The 24,353-nt window shown below is 32.1% G+C and overlaps 1 protein-coding gene across 5 annotated transcripts in view; it reads left to right on the forward strand.

Annotated features, from left to right (window-relative positions):
* The window catches only part of PTPN12 (protein tyrosine phosphatase non-receptor type 12), an 84,815-nt gene that overhangs the window by 34,514 nt on the left and 25,948 nt on the right, over nucleotides 1–24,353 (forward strand). For 4 of the 5 annotated variants that reach the window (XM_038562809.1, XM_038562812.1, XM_038562810.1 and 1 more), the window contains 7 exons: nucleotides 3,032–3,140; nucleotides 11,832–11,908; nucleotides 13,915–14,010; nucleotides 14,838–14,876; nucleotides 17,653–17,724; nucleotides 21,206–21,265; nucleotides 22,481–22,623. In XM_038562809.1, the coding sequence (XP_038418737.1) occupies nucleotides 3,032–3,140; nucleotides 11,832–11,908; nucleotides 13,915–14,010; nucleotides 14,838–14,876; nucleotides 17,653–17,724; nucleotides 21,206–21,265; nucleotides 22,481–22,623 (596 nt within the window). Of the gene's footprint in view, nucleotides 1–3,031; nucleotides 3,141–3,517; nucleotides 3,603–11,831; nucleotides 11,909–13,914; nucleotides 14,011–14,837; nucleotides 14,877–17,652; nucleotides 17,725–21,205; nucleotides 21,266–22,480; nucleotides 22,624–24,353 lie in introns of those variants that run through there. The other variant, XM_038562813.1, reaches the window with a different exon arrangement.

The following is a 24,353-nucleotide window of genomic DNA, read 5'->3' on the forward strand; positions in this document are numbered from 1 at the left end:
TAGGAGAAATAAAATGTATTCTCTTTACATATTTATCATAAAGAGAAGGAAATGGTATTTTGAGAGTGCATATAAAGTCTAAAAAGAATTCAGAAGGAAAAGATTATTTTTGCATGAGTGGGAAAAGAAACTTTGAAGGAGCTAAGACTTAAAAAGTAGATAAGATTTGGAAGCTTGTTTACTGAGTGTGGGTATTGTCCTCATATTACAGAAGATGAGATGGGTTAACTGTGTTCATTGTCATATAGCTAGAAAGTGGTAGATCTAGAATTTTAATTCAAGCAACTAACTGTAAAGCTGACCTTTTTTTTGTTTTGTTTTGTTAGGAAAATTAGACCCTACTTGTTATCTTCTTAAAAAACATTTGGGTAGAATTTTTTTCAATGTCAATTTTTTTATGTACAAAGGTTAATGTTTAATGGACCACCTTTGTTTTATTTATACTACACCAGAGATGAGTATTGCTGATGAGTATGAAACTTTTTAAGTATACTGCTTATGTAGACTTATTTTAATAGAACATTGGAAGGTTGAAGTAGAAGTACACCATACTGTGCAGGGCTTTAAGAAAACTGAATGTATAAAATTCAAACTCATGTGTAATGTTTATTTGTACACAAAAGTATTCTAAAATTAAATATGAAAAATGCAGTCATTTCATATAAAAACTTTATTTTGTCCATTTCTCAATAATAATTCATCGTGTAAAAAAATAAATGGAACAATTGCAGGTATTCCAGAAGTGCATTAACATTTTATAATTAAATTCATCCCCTTTTCCCATTTCTTTGTAGTTACATTTTTTTTCAGTGATTATTACCTCAGTTAATTCCTTTACCCCTGTGTTTAGACTCATATCCTTCTGTAAGTCACATTCACATACAATATTTTGTAATGCATTAAGATACTATAAATACCTGAAAATTAAAATCTTTGAGCAAAAATAATAGAGATTCTAATTAAATATGTAAGATTTATAGTGCATAACTGGGAGGGTCTTTGTTAATATGGATTAAGAAAATAGCTGTCTTTTTTCCTTTAATTTTTTTAGCATTTAATTTTTAAAAATCTTTTTTCAAGTTTTTATTTATTTAAGTAATCTCTACATGCAGCATGTGGCTTGAACTCATGACCCTGAGATCAAGGGCCATATGCTCCTCTTATTGAGCCAGCCAGGCACTCCTTCAGCATTTAATAGTTTGAATAGACAATACATGCATATAATCAAATAGGCATGAGATATCATACAGTAATGTTTCTTTCCCATCCATTTCTTATAGCTATTCATTTCTTTTCTCAACTAATAACAACAACCTTGTTCATTTTCTCTCCTAGAGATATTTTATGCACATGTACAAGGAAATGCAAATATATTTTTATTCTTAACACCAGTGGTAGTGTATTATATACACTATGGTGTTCCCTGCTTTTTACCCTTAATACGTATTTTGAGGCATTTCCATATCACTGTATATAAAGAGCTTCCTTATTTGTTTTCAATTATATTTAATTGTATAAATGAAACAAATCTGTTTAGCCAGTCCTCTATTAATAGACTTTTATTTGCAGTCTTTTGTTGTTTTAAACAATACTGCAATAAATAACTTGGTGTATAATATGTCATTTCACATGTGCTGTGTAAAGGACAAATTTTTAGAAGTATACTTCCTGGGTTAAGGGGTTATGTGTATTTGTAATCAACAAATTACCCTCCTTAGGGCTTGTGTTAATGTTCTTTTCTACCAGCATTATATTGAAGTTTTGATTTTCTCACACTCTTACCAACAGCACGTTTACTTTTAAATATAATTTTTTTCCCTAACCTACTTTTGAAAACCTTATTACCATAGAAAATAGCATCATAAATGTGGGGAATTTAATTTCGGCATTGTGCCAATGCAGAACAAGATTCTCGTCGGTCTTTTCATCTTACTGAAAAAAAAAATGTGTATTCATTCCTCTTTTAGGTCTCTAATATTGTCATTATAAAGTTTAGTAGTTTTTCAAAGAAAAACAAAAGACTCATTATTCTATGATAATTGTCTACTTAAAAGATTATTTCAAGTGCTGTATGTTGTGAAGTATATCATAACAAGAATAAGAACCTTAAATAAGTTCTGTGATTTTAAAAAAACTTTTTTTTTTTTTTTTGCTTAAACATGAACATTACAAGTAGCAAAAGTAAAATGGTGAAAAAGTTAAATGTTACCAGACTTTTTGTTCATTTCATTTGTATTCAATAATTTGTTGAATAGTAAAACCAGAATGCCTTCAATATGTCTTTAAGCTTGGAAGAAAGTAGGCTTCTTTGAAATTAAATTTCAGCAATGTAGTTGAGTAGTGAATTTAAACAATTCACAATGCTGACTTTCAGTGCTTCTGAAAGCAGGAAGTGTATTACTGACATGCAGAAATATTCCAGCCCAAAGAACATCCCTACTGCCATATGTGGTAAGAATTTGTCACTAACTCACAAACCACTTCTGTAATGCAGTGAATAAGCAGAATTGGTCTTTGTTGGGCATTTCCAATGCAATATGAAAGAACTTTGTTTTGCAGTGTCTTATAAGTAATTATTAGCTTATGCCTTGGAAGGAGCCTGGCACATCATGGGTGCCCAAGGTTTATTGAGAGAAGGAATAAAGAAACTTGTAAATAATCTTTTAGGCATGATTTACTTGGTTTTAGGGACCCATAGTTAAACACAAAAATTACTTGAGTAAGTTAAGGACTGAAATATTCTGACTAAACTTATTAATGATTTCTTTAAATAAAATTGCTTTCTTGTATTTTGGTGTCCTCTTTCAATGCCATTTGGAATATTAATCTTATGTTTTCACTTAAGGTAAAAAAAAATTTCCTTGGGGTTAATTGTTAAGGGATAGGGAGATACTGTGAGCTTAGACAAACAGGAAAATGAGTTTTAAGGAATTGGGGTTAGCAAAATTCAATAAAGAGCTATTTATAAATCATTAAAATTGTGAAGATATTAATGTTTTTATAAACTTGAATTTTTTGTTTATGTTTTAAGCGATTAAGAAGATTGTCTACTAAATATAGAACAGAAAAGATTTATCCCACAGCCACTGGAGAAAAAGAAGAAAATGTTAAAAAGAACAGATATAAGGACATACTGCCATGTAAGTTTGAAATGCCCTCATAGTACAATTGGAAATGTTAATTAGTAGCTTGTAGTCTAAACTAGTTTTATTCTTCCTAATGAGTTTGATTGTTGAGTTAGTAATTAACTACTCTTTTAAGGTACATGATAAGGTAATTTGTAATTGTGCTTTTTGTTCTTTCTTCTGAAAGTAGTTTTTGTTGTTTACTTTTTTCTTTAAGCATCATAATTGCTCTGATACTAACTTTTAAATACAGAAAAATCCAAGTATATATTTTGTGACTCCCTGTTCAAAGAAGTTGTTTTGTTAAAATGAAATAGATAATTCTGTAAATATAATGGAATAAATTTATAAAATGCTAAAAATATTAACTCTTATCTATTATCTATTTACAGTTAGAACCGTAATTGACTAATTATGCATGAAAAATGAACCATATAAGATGATTCATGCCTGATACCTGCTTTCTCAGTAGTCTAAGTATGTGTCTCTGAGAATCTACCTTAGACTTATAACATTATTTTATACAAATAATATAATTTTATTCTTTAAAAGCACATTTTTTGGCAAAATACTTTTAACTCTAAAAGCATGCATACTTGAGTGTTCCTGTTTTATATAAAATCTTTACATCATACGTGCTAGCTCTTAAAGCTGCTAATAGTTTCTTTCTTTCCCTTCGATGTCTTGAAATACATTCCATGACACCATTCCCTCAACTCTCATTCATTGTTTTCCCCAGCCTTATTGAGATAAAATTGACAAAATCTCATTGATTTTTAAAGGTTCATCTCCCTAAAATGTCTTTGATAAAGTTTCCAGTGACTCTTTGTGCCAGATTTAGTAGTTTTTTTTTTTCAGTGCTTACTCCTGTTAACTGTTTTGATGCCATCAACTAGTCTCTATTTCTGAAATTTTCTTCTTCCATGATATCCTTCTGGATTTCAAGTTGCCTCATCCCTCTTTTTCACTGTCTTCTTTGCATAAATGTAATCCTTCATCTTTTTCTCGTTGTTCGACTGTATTCTCAGCTGTGGAATCTGTGGGTGGCCAGTATTAGCAGAATTACTATGTGGCAAGTGTATGTAGTATAATGGTGATGAGTTTTGGCTCTGAAAGTCCAGTTTTGGCTCTACCACCTGGTATTTATGTGACTCTGAACTCCTCTCCTCTGTGCCTTTTTTCCCTCATCTGTAAAATGGGGATTAAAATAATAATACTTTTTATGATTATTTTTAGCATTAGATAGGTTAGTACATGTTAAAAAGCTTAGAATTATACCTAGCACACAGTAAGTACACATTAAGCTTTTGGAAAACACATTCCACTTTCTTACCAGTCTTCCTTAGAATGGTGGATGGGATGGCTTTCTGGACAGTTTTTATTAAGCAAGATAATCTCAACATGCTCTTAATGTACTCTGGAATTAATGTACATACTATTAAAGAGACAGTTTCCTTACTTTCTTTTTCTGTCATCTGGGGAAATGAATCTTAAACAGCTCCAGGTTTCTATTTTCGTATGTTTTGTTTTATTCAAAAAGCTTTGAGCAAGTACTGTATGCTGGAGATACAGTAGAAAACAAATTGTCAAAAATCCCCGCCTTTGTGGAATTTATATTCTAGTCAAGGGAATGGACAATAAATAAATACAAATAACATATATGGTCTCTAAGATGGTAACTAGTGGTATCGAGGATAATATAGTAGGGATGAAGCACATAGAGAAAGATGAGACTAGAAGGGGGAAGCTTTACAATTTTAAATAGAGATAGAGGAGGAAGTTCAGTAGGGTGCTGTAAAATTGACCCTCTAATAAATAAAAACCCTAATTTGTACTGTCAGCTTCTGTAGTAAATGGATTATTTGCCATAATCATCACAACAAACTTTGAGGTAGGTACTATTATCTGCCACTTTGCAAATGGGAAATTGAGACGCAGAGAAATTATATAGCTAGTGACACAGTTAATAGAGTCGATGAGAATTTGAACTCAGGTAGTTGTTGTCCAGAGCAGTGATTCTCAACTAGGGTAATTTTGCCCCTTAGAAGAGACAATTAGCAATGTCTGGAGATGTTTTGGTTGTCACAACTGGGATATGGAATGGCAGGCTGCTACTGGCATCTAGTGGGTAGAGAGAGGCTAAAGATGCTATTGTATCCTATAATACAGAGGCTGCAGCCTCCCCCCACAAGCAAAGAATTACACAAGGCCAAAATGTCTGTAGTGCTGAGGTTGAGAAACCTTGCTTTAGAACCTGAGGTCAATCATTATGCTTTAGTCAGACTGGTAGTGTCTTTTTTCCTTTTAAGTTATTTAAGATTTGGTAAGTCAGTTTTCAGTAAATTTTTAGTCATTTTAATTTGGGAAAACTATATTAAAAGCAATTGTACTTAGAAATGTATATTTACTTACTGTCATAAAAATAATGTAAGCTGTCAATTTCCTTTGCATATTTAGCATGTCCAGTGCTTCCAGACACAGTATTTTTTTAAACTGCTTTATTGAGGTATAGTATAATTTACATACATAAAATTTACCCACTTTAAATATACAATAATTTTTAGTAGATTTATAGAGTTGTGTAACCATTGACACAGTACAGTTTTAGGGCATTTCCATCAACCCAGAATGATCTTTTATGTCAGTTTATAGTCCTTAGCCCCAGGCAAACACTAATGCTTTCTGTCTCTAGATTTTCCTATACTGGAAATTTCACATAAATGTAAGTATATAAATTGTAGTCTTTTATGTCTGGATTTTTTTTGCGAAGCACGATTTTGAGATTCATCCATGTTGTAGCATATATCAGTAGTTCATTCCTTTTTATTGTTCAGTAGTACTGCATTGTATGGATATATCACATTTTGTTTATCCATTCACCAGTTGATGAACATTATGAATAATGCCTCTATGAACATTTCCATACAAATCTTTGTGTGGACACATGGCTCTCTTTCTTTTGGATAGATACCCAGGAATGGAGTTTCTGATTCTATAGTAGCTTGTGTTTAACTTTTTAAGAAACTGCTAAACTTTTTTTAAAGTAGTTGTATACTGTTGTATTTTCCCACCACCAACATAAGAGGGTTCCAGTTTCTCCACATTCCTTTTTACTGTCAGTCTTTTTGATTATAGTTATTCTAGTAGGTATGTAGAGGTATCTTATTGTGCTCTTAACATGTATTTCCCTAATAACTAATGATGTTGAGCATCTTTTCATGTTCTGTTAGCCACTTATATATCCTCTTTGGTGAAAATCTCCTCAAATCCTTTGTACTTCCATTAGACTTCTTTTTAATTCTATTGAGTTGTTCTTTAGCTGTCCTAGATACAAGTCTTTCTTCATCTATATGGTTTGCAAATTTTTTCCTCCCAGTTTATGGCTTGTCCTTTCATTTTCTTAAGGTGTCTTTTAAAGTGTGCAAGCTTTTTTTTTTTTTTTATTTAAAGATTTTATTTATTCATGAGAGACACAGAGACAGAGAAAGGCAGAGACACAGGCAGAGGGAGAAGTAGGCTCCATGCAGGGAGCCTGACGTGAGACTTGATCCCGGGTCTCCAGGATCAGACCCTGGGCTGAAGACAGCACTAAACCGCTGAGCCACTCGGGCTGCCCTAAAGTGTGCAAGCTTTTAATTTTGATGGAGTCCAGTTGTCACTTTTATGGATCATACTTTTGATATTCTATCCATGAACTCTGCCTAATTCAAGGACACAAAGATTTTCCCTGTTTTCTTATTTTTCTTCTAGTACTATTATAGCTTTAGCTTTTAAATTTTGGTCTATAATCCATTTTCAGTTAATTGTCTGAAATCTGTGTATGTAGGATTGTTCTGAAATCTGTGTAAGTAGGATTGTTCTAATACCATTTGTTGAAAAGGCTGTCCTTTCTCCGCTGAATTGCCTTGGTACCCCTGTTGGAAATCATTGGACCATAAATATAAGGGCTTTTTGTTTTTTTCCCTACTACGCTATTATATTCTTAAGCCAGTATCATACTGTCTTCATTATGGTAGCTTTGTAGTAAGTTTTAAAAGCAAGAATTAAGTCCTCCAACTGTGTTCTTATTTTTTAAAATTTATTTGGTTCTTTTGGTTTCTTTTTCATTTATATACAAATTGTAGGATCAACTTGTCAATTTCTGCAAAAAAAACCCTAATGAGATTTTGATAAGGACTGCATTGAATCTACAGATCAGTTTAGGGAGAACTGCCAATCTTAAACCTTATTGATTCTTCCAATCTGTGAACATGAAATGTCTCTCTCCATTTATTTAGATCTTTACTCTCTCTCAGCAATGTTTTATTATTTTCAGTGTACAAGTCTTGTATTTTTAAAAAATTCTTTATTTGAATGAAATTATTCTTAAATTCTTTATTACTAGCACATAGAAATACAATTTATATCTTTGTATTGATTTTTTTTTAATCCAGTGACCTTCCTGAACTCATTTATTAGTTTAGCAGTTTTTATGGATCCTTTAGCTTTTTTTTATATACTGAGTCATTTTATTTGCAAATAATGACAGTTTTACTACTTCCTTTCCTATCTGAATGTCTCTTTTGCCTTATTCTACTAGTTTGGACCTCTAATACAATGTCAAACTGGCAAAAGCAGACATTTTTGCTTTTGGTCCATTAAAAGTAGTTTCATCATTGTTCAAAGATTATATAGGTTTTTCTGGAGCTGTCTTGGAGATTTGATTTACTTTATACTAGAATACTGAGGCCAGTTCCAGAATTAAGAAATATTTAGATGCCCTGTGTCAAGAATGATCTGTGCTTTGTCTGCTCAGAGGACTAAAATCAAACTGGTTGTCCTTTAGAAATGATAGATTAGTGTGATGTATGTATCATAATTTAATTTGGAGAGTTTTCTTTTTTTCCCTAAGACCTAGGATTTAATCAAGAGGAAGTTCTGGTTACTTCAGAGGTGACAATATTTAAATATTTTCTCCTTGTTGCCATAGGTTGCTGATGTTTGTTTGGGGGAAAAAAAAAGTTGCTTCTTAGGGAGCCTCCTGTGTGGCCAATCTTGTTTTTTTGTTTTTATTTTTTAAAGATTTTATTTACTTATTCATGAAAAACACAGAGAGAGAGAGACAGCCAGAGAGAGAAGCAGGCTCTATGAAGGGAGCCAGGTGTGGGACTTGATCCCAGGATTCTGATATCATGCCTTGGGTGGAAAGCCAACGTTTAACCGCTGAGCCACCCAGGCATATTTGGAGTTGGGTACTTGGGAGATTGTAGAGGCAATCAGCAAAACCATGGAGAGGAATAATTGTTTTCATTTCTTTAATTTTCTTTAAGTTCTATACATGTTTATGCTTAATAGCACCAATGAAGAATTGAAAATACATAGGATGATGTATTATGTTATATAAGCAACCTAATATTGATTTTTAAAAATTGTCAATAACATACTACAATTGTTTAGTATAAAACAACGACTACAAAGTTTGTTTGTGCTTCAGTTTAAGCCATTTTTCTGCCCCACCTTGAACTTACTGAATCAAACTTACTACAGAATATTGTATTCAGAAGTCTTGTATTTTAATTTGCTTTCTCCAACCCCCCTCCCCAGGTGTTATATAATTAGAGATAGATGAAATAAGATTGGCAAAATGTTGTAATTAAATATTACACTGTAATCGAACTGGAACTTAGATAAAAACCTTAAAATGTTGAAATTACTAAAATGAGGTAATGGATATATAGGGATTCATTATGTTATTTTATTTTTGTGTATGCATAAAATTCTCTATCATAGAATATTTAAAAAAAATTAACAGTTTGGATGTAGCAGCCTGGTCCCAGTATGGACGATGAGTTGGGAGCCACTGTTCTCATTTGGGTTCACAATCCCCAGAAACATATTACTGAGGATCCAGTGGTAAACCGACTGTTGTACAAAGCCCTATGTTTGAGATACTTTAACTGGAGGCTAATAGCCACATGAATAAAGGTAATTAATTGGGACTCCTCATTACTAACAAAAATGATAAGAGGAAGCTTCGTGTAAATTACTTGTCATTATTCTAACAACTGAGTATTCCCATTTACCAGAAGATCAAATGAGATAAGAAACAAAGCATTAGTAAACATATAAACATTTTCTTTTCTGGAAACACAGAAAAGAGATCAATGATTTTAATTGGAGACTAGTATGTCTTCTGTATCTCTTCCTACAAGTTTCCAAAGATTTCACCAAAAATTAATAACATCAGAGGAACTGAGCCCTAGTACTAATGTATAAAATTTGAGTCATTGACAGATTATTCATTAGATGACTTTTAAGAGTTTGCTAAGTTTTATTCATCTGTTACCATTTCTGTATTTGTCTTTTTCTATTTTAATTGCATTTATTTATTTTATTTATTTTATTTTATTTTATTATTTTATTTTATTTATGAGAGACACACACACACAAACACACAGAGGCAGAGACACAGGCAGAGGGAGAAGCAGGCTCCATGCAGGGAGCCCGATGTGGGACTCGATCCTGGGTCTCCTGGATCAGGCCCTGGGCCGAAGGCGGTGCTAAATTGCTGAGCCACCTGGGCTGCCCTTTAATTGCCTTTAATATTCATTGTCCCTGGATTAGAAAGGACCATAATATGATAATAGCATTTCACATATTATATGTTGTGGTTTTCTCTAATCTGGATACTTGTGACTATTAGTCAATCCTACTACTTTAGGATTTCATAGACTCAAAGTATCTCCCCCCAAATATTTATTATGGCAAATGGGAAGATAGTAACTTTGCAGTGGGGATAACCAGGCCACAACATAATAACCAAGTATCCAAGGTTAACATGGCAAGTAATATGATATTGACATCATAAACCACTTGGTGTGTCTTCTCGCTGAGAAGGACACATCATCGGTCTCTGGTGTTCTTGCCAAAAATGCATACCCTCATTCTAATCAGAAGAAAACAAAATGAGTCAGAGCAGCTTTTATAGATTGGAACAAACTAAGGTGAAATAATAACTACATGTAATGTGGGAAAGAGAAAAAAAAATTTTTAATTGCGGAAATTTGTATGCAGTCTGTTAATTACTAATAATTACTAAAATAGTGTGACAATGTTAATTTTCTGATTTTGATAACTGTGTGATGGTTATGTAACATTAAGGGAAGCTGAGTGAGGGACATTTGAGAATTCTGTGTACTATTTTTACAGTTTTTCTGTAAATCTAAAATCAGCTTTAAGTAAAATTTTAAGGATCAATACAAACTGGAACAAAACTGTACTATCTATGACTAAAGACTGATTTTTTTTTTCATATAAATCAGTAGGAAAACAGACATAGGTAAAAATGTACAAAGGATATAAGCAGACAGTTTATGGTAAAAGAAATCTAATCAATAATTATGAAATATGTGACCACTTGCATAGTTCAAGAAATACACATCTGATGTTTTTACTTTTTAGAATGTCACTTATTAAAAAGTAGAACACCAGTCACTCTAACAAATAGCATTTGTACTGTTTAAGTTACTGTACACCTTTTAGAAGGCAAGTAGCATTTCTTCTGTTAAGAACCTATCTTATACCACTGTTAGCAGTGAAAGCAGATACATGGACAGCAGCATTCAGTGTGGTAGTGTTTTTAATAGGAAAAAATGGTTCATCAGTACACTAGCTGTTTAAATAAATAATAAAACATCCATATAATGGATTTCATGTAACATTATGTGAATAAGATAGATATATGTATTAGCTTTGGGAAGAGTTCCCAGATATGGGATTAACTGAAAAGTGAGATACAGAATATGAGATGATTGCATTTGCATAGTTTTTCAAGTATGTAGGTATATGCATAAAAATTACTTCTGCAAGGTAAAAAGAACCTTAATAGTGTCTTTGTTGGGAAAGGGACCTGGACTTCAAGGGTGGGGGAAGATTACTTTTCATTTTATACCTTTCTTTAAGGGGCATCTGGGTGGCTCAGTTGGTAAAGTGTCCAAATGATCTCACCTCAGGTCTTGGTCTTGGTCTTGTGGTTGTGAGTTCAAGCCCTGCATTAGGGCATGGAGCCTGTTTAAATTAAAAAAAAAAAAAAAGAAAGAAAGAAAAAAAAAACTTTCTTTAAAATCTGATTTTTAAAAATCATATACATACTACTTTTATTTTAAAAATAAAGTTGCAATTCTATAAAACTAATGAAATTTCTATTTTGGAACTTTTTTGGTAAAGATTTTTTTTTTAGCCTTAAGTTGTCATTACCTAATAATGAATATTATTGCCAAGTGTAGTATTGAGCACTTTTATGAATCATCTTATTTCATTTGTCATAATTTACTTAATTTTTATAATTTCTGGTGAAATATGAAAGCTACATTTCCTAATAAGAATTTTAGCAAATGAGCTTGTACATCAGTGGTTAGAGTCTATTACCTCATATATACTTGTTTAAAAACTGCAAAGGCTTCACCCTGGGTTCTTGTCTAGCAAAATCTGGGATGATGCCCAGGAATTTGTATTTTAAAAGAGTTCCTGAGATTATTCTGATTACAGTATAGCGTTAAAACATAGCTTTACATCATCAGATTTTTGTTTTTATAGACTTATTTTCTATAAATATGATATTATAAGTTTTTTAAAGAAAATATTTTGAGTTATATGGCTTATTAGAAAACATATGTTTATCAACAGGGCATAATTCATGAAATTCTTTTTATTTTTTTTTCCTTATAGTTGATCACAGTCGAGTTAAGTTGACTTTAAAGACTCCTTCTCAAGATTCAGACTATATCAATGCAAATTTTATTAAGGTATGTATTAACTTTAAATGGTGTTTCTCTGCCCTACTTAATGTCTTCTTACATAATAATTAAATTTTTTTTAAATTGCCTGAATATTATATCAATAGCAAAAACAAAAAGAAAATTACAGCCCTTGCACACTTTTTATGTGGTTTCCTTCTAACCTTATTCACAAAGATAAAGACTTTGCTTAGTTTCATGATAGTTGTGATGGCTTTCTATTTTTTCTTTTGTTTCTTTTTTTACATTGAAGACTTATAAACAGTTTACCAGTTGCTAAATCTTTTCCATTGTCCCTCTGAGTTTATGTACAAAAATGTACAGACATAGTCATTCCGTGTTGTTGAGCTATGTAGGTTGTTTCCAGTTTGTAATATTGCAGTGAACATTTTTCTTTCGAATTTCTGAGGATAAATTATCAGGGCTGGAATTAGTGTGTAATACTGTTTCAAAATTATAGAATTACAGACTTAGATTAATACCTTTTGAAAATTGTCACTATTTTTCAAGTGGCAGCACTAGTGAGTACAAGATTAAATACAGCCTTTATGTAGTTAACCATTTTTGGTTACTCTTATACAAAAGCAGTCAAGTTCTTACATAGTTATCAATAGATTCAAACTGCTACTTGATTTTTTTTTAAAGATTTTATTTATTTATTGAGACACACACACAGAGAGAGAGAGAGAGGCAGAGACACAGGCAGAGGGAGAAGCAGGCTCCACACAGGGAACCCGACATGGGACTCGATCCTGGATCTCCAGGATCACACCCTGGGCTGCAGGCGGCACCAAACTGCTGTGCCACCGGGGCTGCCCAAACTGCTACTTGATTAAATAAAAGACTACTTTGTTCCAATAGTTATTCTGTGTTTTGAATAATTTCAGTTCTTTTATATATGGTATTTATAGGTACTTAAAAAATATTTTGTTGAAATATTAAGGTGGTACAAGTTATATGGTAAAATTAATATTATCTGTGTCAACATTAAAGTCATGATTTCAAATAAAAACTTTTTTCCCCAACAAAATCAATTTTATTAAAATTATGGCAAAACCCAAAACTAAAAAGTTAAACAAAGACTAATATGTAGGTGGTTTGCTGTTTTAGATGTTGTCAATGTTGATATTCTTTTATAAGGACATTTGTTAAAAGTTCTAGTATTTTGGAGCACCCGGCTGGTTCAGTTGATGGAGCATGCGACTCCTGATCTCAGGGTTGTAAGTGTGAACTTCATGTTGGATATAGAGATTACTTAAATATAAAATCCTTGAAAACAAAGAAAAGTCCATGTTTTTAATTCTACTTAGTAACAGTGATTTATTGTGTGATTATATTATGTACTAGTTTAGCATATTATTTCATATATTCCCAGGTATGTAATTAGATATGTATATTGTAGGTACCAAGTAAACCTTTTGAGTAAATAATTGGACTGTTAGGTAGTTTTACTATTGTTTTTAGAATCAGTGCATGTTTTTTATGTTTCTTTCCAGTGAGCTTTGTTGACTAGGTATTGGGGCTTCTTTTTTAAGAGCCAAGTAAATAATAATTTGTAAATTAGCATAAGGCAGTTTTTTTTTTTAAGATTTTTATTTTATTTATTCATGAGAGACCCAAACAAAGAGGCAGAGAGCTAGACAGAGGGAGAAGCAGGCTCCTCACAGAGCCGGATGTGGGACTTGATCCCAGGACCTGGAGATCACGACCTGAGCCAAAGGCAGATAGATGCTCAATTGCTGAGCCATCCAGGCATCCCATAGCATAAGGCAGTTTAGTTTAATTATCATTTCTGTGTGCCATGTCTAAAAATACACAAAAATAGTATTTCTCCAAAAGCTGAAGTGAATTGAATATATTTTGTCATGCTTTTATGTACTATGAAAGAAAAATTATTTAGAAATATTTTATGTGAAAAGAGGAGTATTACTAATAAAATTTGAAACCTTAAAATTTAGGTAAGGGAGTATTTTTGGTAATTATAATAATATGAAATTTCCTTTTAATTATTTTAGGGTGTTTATGGGCCAAAAGCGTATGTGGCAACCCAAGGACCTTTAGCAAATACAGTAATAGATTTTTGGAGGATGATATGGGAGTACAATGTCGTAGTAAGTAATTTACCTTTCATAATCTGTTTTGAGAAGTATTAATGTAATGACATAGGATGTTTTACTGAATAAGTGATAAGAAGACTTTTTAGCCATAAGGATATGTTAATTATAACGTTTACTAAAAAGACAGAAATTGAAATCTAGGGTGTATCATTCAATTCTCACTAATTAGCTGAACTATTTTAAGAAGATAAGTAATTTACTAGTTACTTTTCCTCAGTCAATAACTAGTAAGTTATTGACTTACTGAGTAAGATGAACTGATAGATGGATAGAGGGATAGCTATGTGATTGAACCAAGAAGAGTGAAATGTTAAGGGTAGAATATAGATGGTAGGTAAAATTATTTTAACTTTGCTATATGTTTGAAACGTTACATTACAAAATATTAGGATGAAGAAGCAAATCTAATAACCTTTTTGTTTAACACATTAAATGCATTCAACCTTCAGATAATTTTATTAAATGTATTTAGAATATTTCATAGTGTTTGAGTAAACATATCCTAAAAGTTATATTTTAATGTAACTTCAAAAGTCAGAGGCCAACCTGTAAGAATCATAAAGTTTAATTCAAATAAAATACATTATGTTAATTGAAGCCAATTTAATTTGTTGCTGTATAGTTACCCCTTGATAATAAGGTGTTATTTTGATCATTTCTTTAACTCCTGCTTTTAATATTAAAACTACTTTTTTTGACAGGCCAGGTATAATTTTACTCAGAGTAAAAAGTAGTTCTTGGAATTCATATTTTGTTTATAAAGTAAAATTGTGTTTAACTGGTACATTCTTCATCTCATCCCATCTCCCATTTCTTTTTAGATCATTGTGATGGCCTGTCGAGAATTTGAGATGGGAAGGGTATGTATAACTATTAACATTTAAAATAATTGTGGAGTATCCTTTTTATCACTTCATTTCTAGTGATATTATGATTCCTGGTCCTTTATTATATTCTGAACCCAAGTGGTTAAAGTAGATACTTCTTTTTTGTGTCCTGCTATTGGTTTTATTTGATAAAAGGAACATCATAATCTCTAAAACACATGAACATTTTTTTTTACATTTCATAGGTATGTTTTATGATACACTTAAAAAGTAGATATTGTGTTATTTCATAGTCTTTAGATGTTTAATGATGTTATAAGTATTTATGGACTATTTATGGACTGAAGTAGAGAGGTATTTCAAAATAAGAATAAAATTGAGCAAATGAAAATGAGTTAAAAAAATTTTTATTAATTATCACCAACTTGTAGCTTGAATATTCTGATTTCTCTGAGAATACAACATTTCTTTTGTTCGTACTATCTTCAAAAGCAAAGAGAACAAAATTCCTTAATCTGAAATTTTTAATATTGTTATTTTTATACTCTGTGCTAGTGAAATAGTTTTAAAACCATTGTGGTCTTGTGCAGCATTAAGACCAATTAAGTTTTAATATTGAAGGTGCTAATAGATTTATATATAATAGATATTAAGTAAAACTTAAGTGTGGTCCGACACACATATCAGACTTAGAACAAATTATGTGGTGATTTGAATTTTCTTTATATTAATGTGGTACGTTAAAGTGGAATTTTTAAAAATCTATTTCACTTATCACCTTACCCAATTCACCTCTAGCAAAAAAGTTGTAAAAATTCTTGTGAAATTTTATTCAGTAAGAGATATATTGCATTAAGCAAGATAGTGCATCTTTTAGTTATGTGGACATTGTAATATATAAATCAACGGAAAATCTTATTCTAACTAATAATTTTTGTCATTCCTCCCTACTAAATCCTTTACCAGTAGTGGAAATATTAATTAACATTGGGTAGAAAATTAACAGTCTAAGATTAGAAAATACACAAACCAAGAAATTAAGTAATTATCTGTTTAAGATTCGACAGGATGTACTTTAGTAACAAACAGTATTATTAATTGTTTGCAGTAGAATATTTCAGTTTCATTCTCCTAGTGTTTTTTTAAGTTACTGTTAAAGGTTAGGATTTATTCCTCCTTCCATTCTATTAATAAGTTTACTACTTGTATTTCAGTAATAATACTTGATGAAAAAAGGTATTGAATACAGAAATTTTTGAAGCTAAAGATTTTGTGATTCATCTTGACTTAGAATATGACTTAATGGAAAGAACATAGATAATGAAATCAAATAAACCTACACTTTACTATCATTTTGACCATGGTGAAGTGAACTATCTCTCTGAGCTTTAGTTTCCTCATCTTTGTAATGAATGATGTTCTTAGGTTACACGTGTATGATGTTTAGCACATAGTTTTTGGTATTGATTGTTTATTAAGTTTATACCTGGAATATAAATACCAGTCCTTAGTTATAACTTATAAAGAGGGACATGTTAGTCATGCAGCTTTCATTTCTTACTAAATTAAACTCCAATAACTTGTATTTTGCTTGTTTCAAGATTTAAGACTTGACCCAGTAGAAAACCCTCTCTTCAAAAAAAAAAAAAAAAAAAACCCTAAAAAATAATTTAATTAATTTTATTATTCTCTGTAAACTTTCACTGGGAAATGAGGTGTGTGGTTTTAAGTCTTTTAAAATATTACCACTATTTACTGTAAGCTAAATTGACATACTTACTATATAGTTCTACTTTGTTGTCCTGTGTGCATTATTGTCAACTTAGAGATAATTCCAGTCTGTAGTTAATGATTTCACTTACGTGTTTAGACCTGTAAGAATCTGGTAAGAACTGATGCATTGCCCACTGCCAAAGGTTTATTTTAAGCTAGATTGTTAATTACAGGCTTTAATTTTATAGGATCTTGATAAAATTGCATCATTTCTTAGCATCAGAATCACTGTATCTTCTACAAAGTTAGGCATTCACTTAACCAAAGTTTCTAAAATGATGGGGCTTAATATTAGTAACCAGTGAAAGTTGAATGTTCTAAGTCTATACTTGTTAAAAATGGGAAGGTAAGAGGGCAAACTAATTAAACTTTCTGTAATCTCAAATAAAAGTGGATAATTTAAATAGTACATCATGCTTGTATAGAGTTTTTACCATCAATAGAATATTTGAAAAATATTTTTAGTACTTGCAACAATGGTGCAAGATAAGGATTATTACTCCCATTTTTACAAGTAAAGGAACCTAAGGGTCAATAAAATAGTAACGTTAGGACTTGGAAAATTCTTTTTAAAGCAAGTAGCTTTATCCTATCCACTATCCACAGATTTTATACCTAACGGGAATTCAGCTAGATATTATAGAGATTGTCATTTTACAAGTATTAGGACTTGTCTGGCAACCCTTTATACTAAATGAACTTTGTTGTGCCAGGCACTTTGTTTTTTTAAAACGGTGTTTCTTTTCTAGAAGAGGATCTTTGGAGTTTACTCTTACTGACCAAGCAGATAGCAATGAACAGCTCAGACACTTACATTAATAAGTTTTTTTATGAGTAATCTTGAAGAGCCAACAGTAGCTACCCTTTAAGAACAGTTGGATAAGTCTAAGTTCTTCTAACACTTTGTCTTACTGATGTCAGGTTTTTTTGTTTTCTGGGAAAAGCAACAAGTTGCACACTAGTACACAAAGTATTTGTAAAAGTTCAGGAAAAACTATCATACGAATTACTTACTGACTCTTTTTTTGGACAACAGAAAAAATGTGAACGCTATTGGCCTTTGTATGGAGAAGAACCTATAACATTTGCACCTTTTAAAATTTCTTGTGTAAGTACTTATTTATATGTATGTTATTTAATTAGAAAATTGGGATGCTAAACTGTTGAATAATTATAATATGGTATGAACTCAGTTTTATGAAAGCTAAGCATTCAATATTTCCATATAAATTGGCACTTAATTATAAAAAATAATAATAGTAATGTTTGGTTTTAGGGGTGCCTGGGTGGTTCAGTCAGGTAGGTGACCAATTCTTGATTTGGCTAAGTTCATGATTTGAGGATCCTGGAATTGAGCCCCACATCCAGCTCTATTCTTGGCAGGGGGTCTGCAGGAGGATTCTCTATCTCCATCTCTTTCTGCCTCTCCCCCTGCTTTCTCTCTCTCTCTCAAACAAATCTTCAAAAAAAAAAATGTTGTTTATTTTTATGCTGCTTTTAAATTTAAAAGCTTTGAAAGTTACTTCATAAATGTGTAATTTCCTTTTATTATGTTAATTTTGTGTTAGTCTTTGTATATAAGTTGATAATACATGTTTATGTATATAAGGGTAAACAGAGTAACCTAGCTGTGTGCTTTGAATGATCTATTTGAAAATTAGTATCAAGTTGGGGTCCCTAACTGGCTCACTCAGTGGAGCATGTGACTCTTAATCTCAGGGTAATTTCAAACTGATATGTGAAAAACCCTTGATGACTGAAGTATAGTGTATTGTGTTAATGTTTCATATGTTATGCTATCCAGATTTTTAAAAATTATATACAAAGATGTTTTGAGAACTGCAATCCTAGGAGTAAAAATTGATCCTATATGGCAGATAATTTATTATGAAACTTAAATATCTATTTAATAAGCTCTGGAAATGAGTTAAATTCTTGTTCTAAAACTAACACAGCAGAAATCTGAGAAAACGAATTAAAAAACAAATGATGCTTAACATTCTACAACTAAATGAGTTGAAATTTTTGAAGAGTTGGGCTTTAAGAATAGTAAAACAATATTTAAAATAATGAATAGAAGAAAGAAAGATTATAATTTGGAAAAACATGAATTGACTTTTTGGGGTGATTTTTCATTTTTTTAAAGATTTTATTCATTTATTCTTGAGACACACAGAGAGAGACAGAGGCAGAGGTAGAGGGAGAAGCAGGCTCCATGCAGGGAGCCCGATGTGGGACTCGATCCTGGGACTCCAGGATCACGCCTTGGGCTGAAGGCTGATGCTCAACCGCTGAGCCACTCAGGGGTCCTGGGTGATTTTTCAAATTGAACTAAAAGATAATTTAAGAAGTTCTTTTGATGAGAAGTTCGATTTGATTAGCAGTTGCTGGTTTGATGTGTCAATACTGGGGTCAATTCATGCCAAAGAAGAAAATCCTTTCAAGATTTCAAAGAGGAAGCAATTTGTATGTCTTGTGGTTATTTCCAACAACTCAGGATTTGTTATCACTGATATAAACAAAAATCCACTTTATAGAGGCGCCTGGGTGGCTCAGTCTGTTAAGTGTCTGACTCCTGATTTCAGCTCTGGTCGTGATCTCATGGTTGTGGGTTCAAGCCCCCAAGTCATGCTCCACACTCAGTGGGGAGTCTGCTTGGAATTCTCTCTTTGCTCTTCCTTCTTCTCTCCCCCTGTGCCTGTTTGCGCACTCTTAAATAAATGAATCTTTAAAAAGATTAACTTTATAATTAAATAACCATAGTAAGTGACTTGACTGACAGTCAGGTTTTAATCAGTATCAGGAACAGTATCCGGAGCTCTCTGGATTTGGTGATGAGAAAGAGGGTAAAATATTGGTGGGAGAGGGTGGGAGAACTTCCTTTTTTTTTTTTTTTTTTTTTTTTTAAGGGTCTTACTTGTTATTTATGAGAGAGAGGCAGAGACATAGGCAGAGGGAGAAGCAGGCTCCTCACAGGGAGCCCAACGTGGGACTCGATCCCCAGACTGGGATCACGCCCTGAGCCAAAGGCAGACACTTAACTGCTGAGCCACCCAGGCATCCCTGGAGGGAGGACTTCTTAGGAGGAACTCAGTTGCATGTTGCTGCATGTAACCACTTAGACCAGATGTTGGCACACTATGCATAGGTCAGTCTGACCCACTGCCTGTTTTGTAAATATTTACTAGAATACCACCATGACCATTAATGTACACATTGCCTATCACAACAGCAAACAGCAAAGCTGAGTAGACAAAGACTTTTATGGCTTGCAATGCCAGAAATATTTACAATCTAGCCTTTTTAGGCAAGAAAAAGTTAAGCCTACGTGTCCCTGACTTGTTCAGTCAGTAGAACATATGACTCTTGATCTTAGGGTTTTAAGTTCGAGTCGCACACTGGGTGTAGAGATTACTTAAGAAAATAAAATAAAGGGCAGCCTGGGTGGCTCAGCGGTTTAGCGCCGCCTTTGGCCAGGGCGTGATCCTGGAGACCTGGGATTGAGTGCCATGTCGGGCTCCCTGCGTGGAGCCTGCTTCTCCCTTTGCCTGTGTCTCTGCCTCTCTCTCTCTATCTCTGTCTCTCAGGAATAAATAAAATCTTAAAAAAAAATCTTCAAAGAAAAAAGAAGTTAAGTCTTGGAATGGTGTTTTCATCCATACTCCTTTTTTTGTTGAAAGTAAAAACATAAACGTCCCCTTTATTGTTATTTGAAAAGTTCAAAATGAACTACTGTGATTTAAAAAATTAAAGCAGGAGTAATATTGAATCTTCTTTTTATTAAAAAACAGGTTACCCTGTTCTTGACAGTCAGTGTCAAAGATTATCTGTGGTTTTAACTACAAAGCAGAAAGAACAGTTTCCTAAGGGACAAACCGATATAATGGCTTCATTCTAATACTTTGACAAATGATAATAAGAGACTTCTAAAGTAGTTATATTGTCATCAACCAAAATAATAATTTAGAATTTTATGAGTGCATCTTCTTCCTTCCCAAGTTGGTATTCAGTTAACTGAAAGTTGACTGTTAGGTTAGGAAAATCATAGTTGAAGATGGTAGTAGGTTTTTTGTACTATTATATATTTTTTGTATTATTTCTGTAACATAATTCTGGGGAAGTTATAAATTTGCAAATATTTTATTGGTGATGGACTCCTAGTTAAGTAATTGGTTAACAGACACTTCTGGGTTTTGTTTTGTTTTGTTTTTAACTTTAAGTAAAACTTAGTGACTTTTAGAATGGTTTGATGGTTTTTAGTGTAGTTTTATTTTGAGTGGGGAGAGCGGTCGAGGGGTGCTGCTGGGTGGGCAGAGGAAGAGAGAATCTTAAGCAGGTTCCTCCATGCCCATTGTGGAGCCTGTTTTGGATCTTGATCTCACCACCCTGAGCCAAAATCAAGAGTCCAATGCTTAACTGACTGAGCCAGCCAGGTGCCCTAGAATGGTTGTTTTTGTAATTATGAGGTATACCTGGAATTTTAATGATTAATTTTATACTGTGGACTTTAAATACAAGGTTATTGTTTGTTTCATTGTGTTTATGTTTTTGTTTCAGTGTTCATACTGACTTACAATGTTTTCCTTTAGGAAGCTGAACAAGCAAGAACAGACTACTTCATTAGGACACTCTTACTTGAATTTCAAAATGTAAGTTTTTCCATTTAGAGATGGTTTCTAAGGATAATTTTTAAAGAGAAGATATATAAATTGTAGCCTGTCTTATCTTGCATAGTTAAGGAAATTTGTTAATTTCCTTTATGTAAAATAAGAAGAAAATCAGGGTGCAATGTTTTACTTAGTATTTTGAGCTTTAATTTAAGCTTATCAAATTAGATAAAGTAATATATATTTTACCTTAAAACAATTTTCCTAAATAAAATTTACTATATTTGGAATATTTGGATCTTTGCTACAAATAGTTTTCCTCTATTACAGTAAGCAGATTATTACATTGTTTACAGAATTACTACTCACTTTTGCTAGTTTACAACTTTTTAGAAACGAACCACCATCAAAACGAAGTCTTCATTTAGATTATATATTGTTTTCACTTGAGGCCCTTGATTTTAGTGTTTCAGATCTATATAAAATGATAATTTTCTAGGAAGAAATCAAAATCTGATGGACGTTAGAGAATGCTATTGGTTTCTTCCTCAGTCTCTATATTTTGATTATTTTAAAATTTTAAACCATTTTGAACAATTAATCATGGCCATCAAGTGCATCAGTCTTGCCCAACTATTACATTTGTAAACATACTACACCTCCTACTTTCCTGTTTCTAAATAGACATAGTTCCAGCACTCCATACTTTGAGAACCACTGATATAAAATAAAGAAATGGGTTGGGGTTGGACACGTTTGTTTCTAATTTTCTTTTTCAGTTCAGTTATTATTCTAATAGTCTTCTAATTACCGTAGACTCAAACAGTGCTTATGATGTACTGCTCATCCATTTACTGTGGATTAATTAAAGAATATGCAAAATATAAGGGTTAAAGTGCATGCTTTGGAGGTAAGAGTGCCTGGGTTCAGATCCCACATTTGTTACTTACCGTGAAACATTAGGCAAGTTATTTCATCTTTCTGTCTCAATTTACTTACTTATAAAACGTGGATAGTATTAACAGTACCTTCCTCATAGCATCACATGGAGAATAAATAAATTGTTATATTTGAAACCCTTAGATCAGTACTTAGTATATGAGAGTCAGTAAATGTAGTTATCATTTATTTTTTTGAGGCAGTGTTAAATACCACATAAATATCTTAGAAATGATGGTAAAGTGAGATACGCTTTTCTGTAGGTTTTAAAATTTGTAGTGTCTTTTCATAATTGCTGAATTTCTGTTATTCTTGAAGGAATCTCGTAGGCTATATCAGTTTCATTATGTGAATTGGCCAGACCATGATGTTCCCACATCATTTGATTCTATTCTGGATATGATCAGCTTAATGAGGAAATATCAAGAGCATGAAGATGTGCCTATTTGTATTCATTGCAGGTAAAAAGAATTTTCCAAATATTTAAGTACTTTGGAATATAAGTGGCATTGTAATATGGGTGATGTATGGTATTTTGAAACCTAATTTTTGGAATTACCAAGTGAGATAAGTCATTATATGGGGTTACCAAATAGTAAAAGCTATCTGAATTCTGAGGCAGTTTTTCTTCTCTTAATTTTTAATTTACATTAGATTCTTCTAAAAGACTTGGAAACACAGTACTTCATAAAACTGTTTCTTTCTCTAAGTGACTTGTATCTGCATTCACATTTGCTATAAAAGGTAAATGAAATTTCTCAGACTCAGAAATTTACTGGTTACTTAAATAGTTCAAAGATTTTTTTTTAGTGGAGACAGAACATCAATGATAAGCATTACAGTCAGACCTATTGGATAAGAAAAACTATTAGTAGTTGAAAAGGCTGCTTTTTATTTATGGGCCAGAAGGGTGATTTGCTATGGGCATGTGGGAGTCAGTTAACAACTTAGTTAATTAAAAAAGTATTTTTCTTCAGTTAATTCAGTGGTTAGTTGACCATTTAATTAAATAGGTGACTGTTTAAGAAGAAAAATCTAATTATAGAAATTGCTTTGACTTTTCTTCACAAGTTAGTCAGAATCATTTGTTCTATCAATGTTACCCAGTCAGTATATGTAGATCATAAATCCAATTTGATAGGAGGGTTTTCCTTTAAAAATTAAATAGACCATTTAATATTTTTAAACCACTATAAAATAGTATGTTAACTGTAGTGACTTAGAAAATACCTACATAAAAGGAAGGAAATTGCTCACAATTCTAGTAGAGGTGATCATTTAAAAACTTCAGTATATGTCCTTTCAGTATGTGTGTAGTATTTTTAAAGAATATTCCCCATGTAAAATAATCATGTATATTTTTCTAAATCATGTAACTATTCTTTCTACAATGAATTATGACTGCCCTATACTTTATATTTAACTTCCCCATTCTTTGGTATTTACTATCCCTCCTCCATTCTTTTTCATCTAAAAGAATAGTTTAAATGTCTAAGTGGCAGGTGTTCGTCATGAAATTTTTGAGCACATCTGTAATTACTTTATTAGGATAGATATATACACACTGGGTATTATATAAGACTGATGAATCACTGACCTCTACTTTTGAAACTAATAATACATTATATGTTAATTAATTGAATATAAATTTAAGAAGAAAATAAAACCGTAACTTAAAAAAAGGATATATATGCAAATGGGATTTCTAAGTGAAAGAACATGAACTTTTTCATGCTTTTAGTACATACTTTAACTTTTGTTATCCATAAAGCTAATGCTAATTATAATTAGTTTATGGGGTGCCCATTTTCCCATACTCTCCTCAATACTGTTATCTTTTTGTTTGTTTGATTTAATGCCTGCATGACAGGCAAGAGTTTTGTTTTGTTTTTTTCTTGATGGTTCATATTCTTTTGTGAATTGCTTGTTTGTATACTTTACCAATTATTTTATAGCAGTCATTCATCTCTTAATAATCATGTTATAAATTGTTTATATATATATTGAGGTTGTACACTTTTAGTCATGTTAAGTAGCATTTTTATTTTAAAGACTTTATTTATTTATTCATGAGAGACACAGAGAGGCAGAGACACAGGCAGAGAGAGAAGCCGGCTCCACGGAGGGAGCCCGATGCGGGACTCGATCCCAGGATCATGCCCCAGGCCAAAGGCAGGCACTCAACCACTGA

This window comes from Canis lupus, chromosome 18 (assembly GCF_011100685.1).
Source record: "Canis lupus familiaris isolate Mischka breed German Shepherd chromosome 18, alternate assembly UU_Cfam_GSD_1.0, whole genome shotgun sequence".
Lineage (NCBI taxonomy): Eukaryota > Metazoa > Chordata > Mammalia > Carnivora > Canidae > Canis > Canis lupus.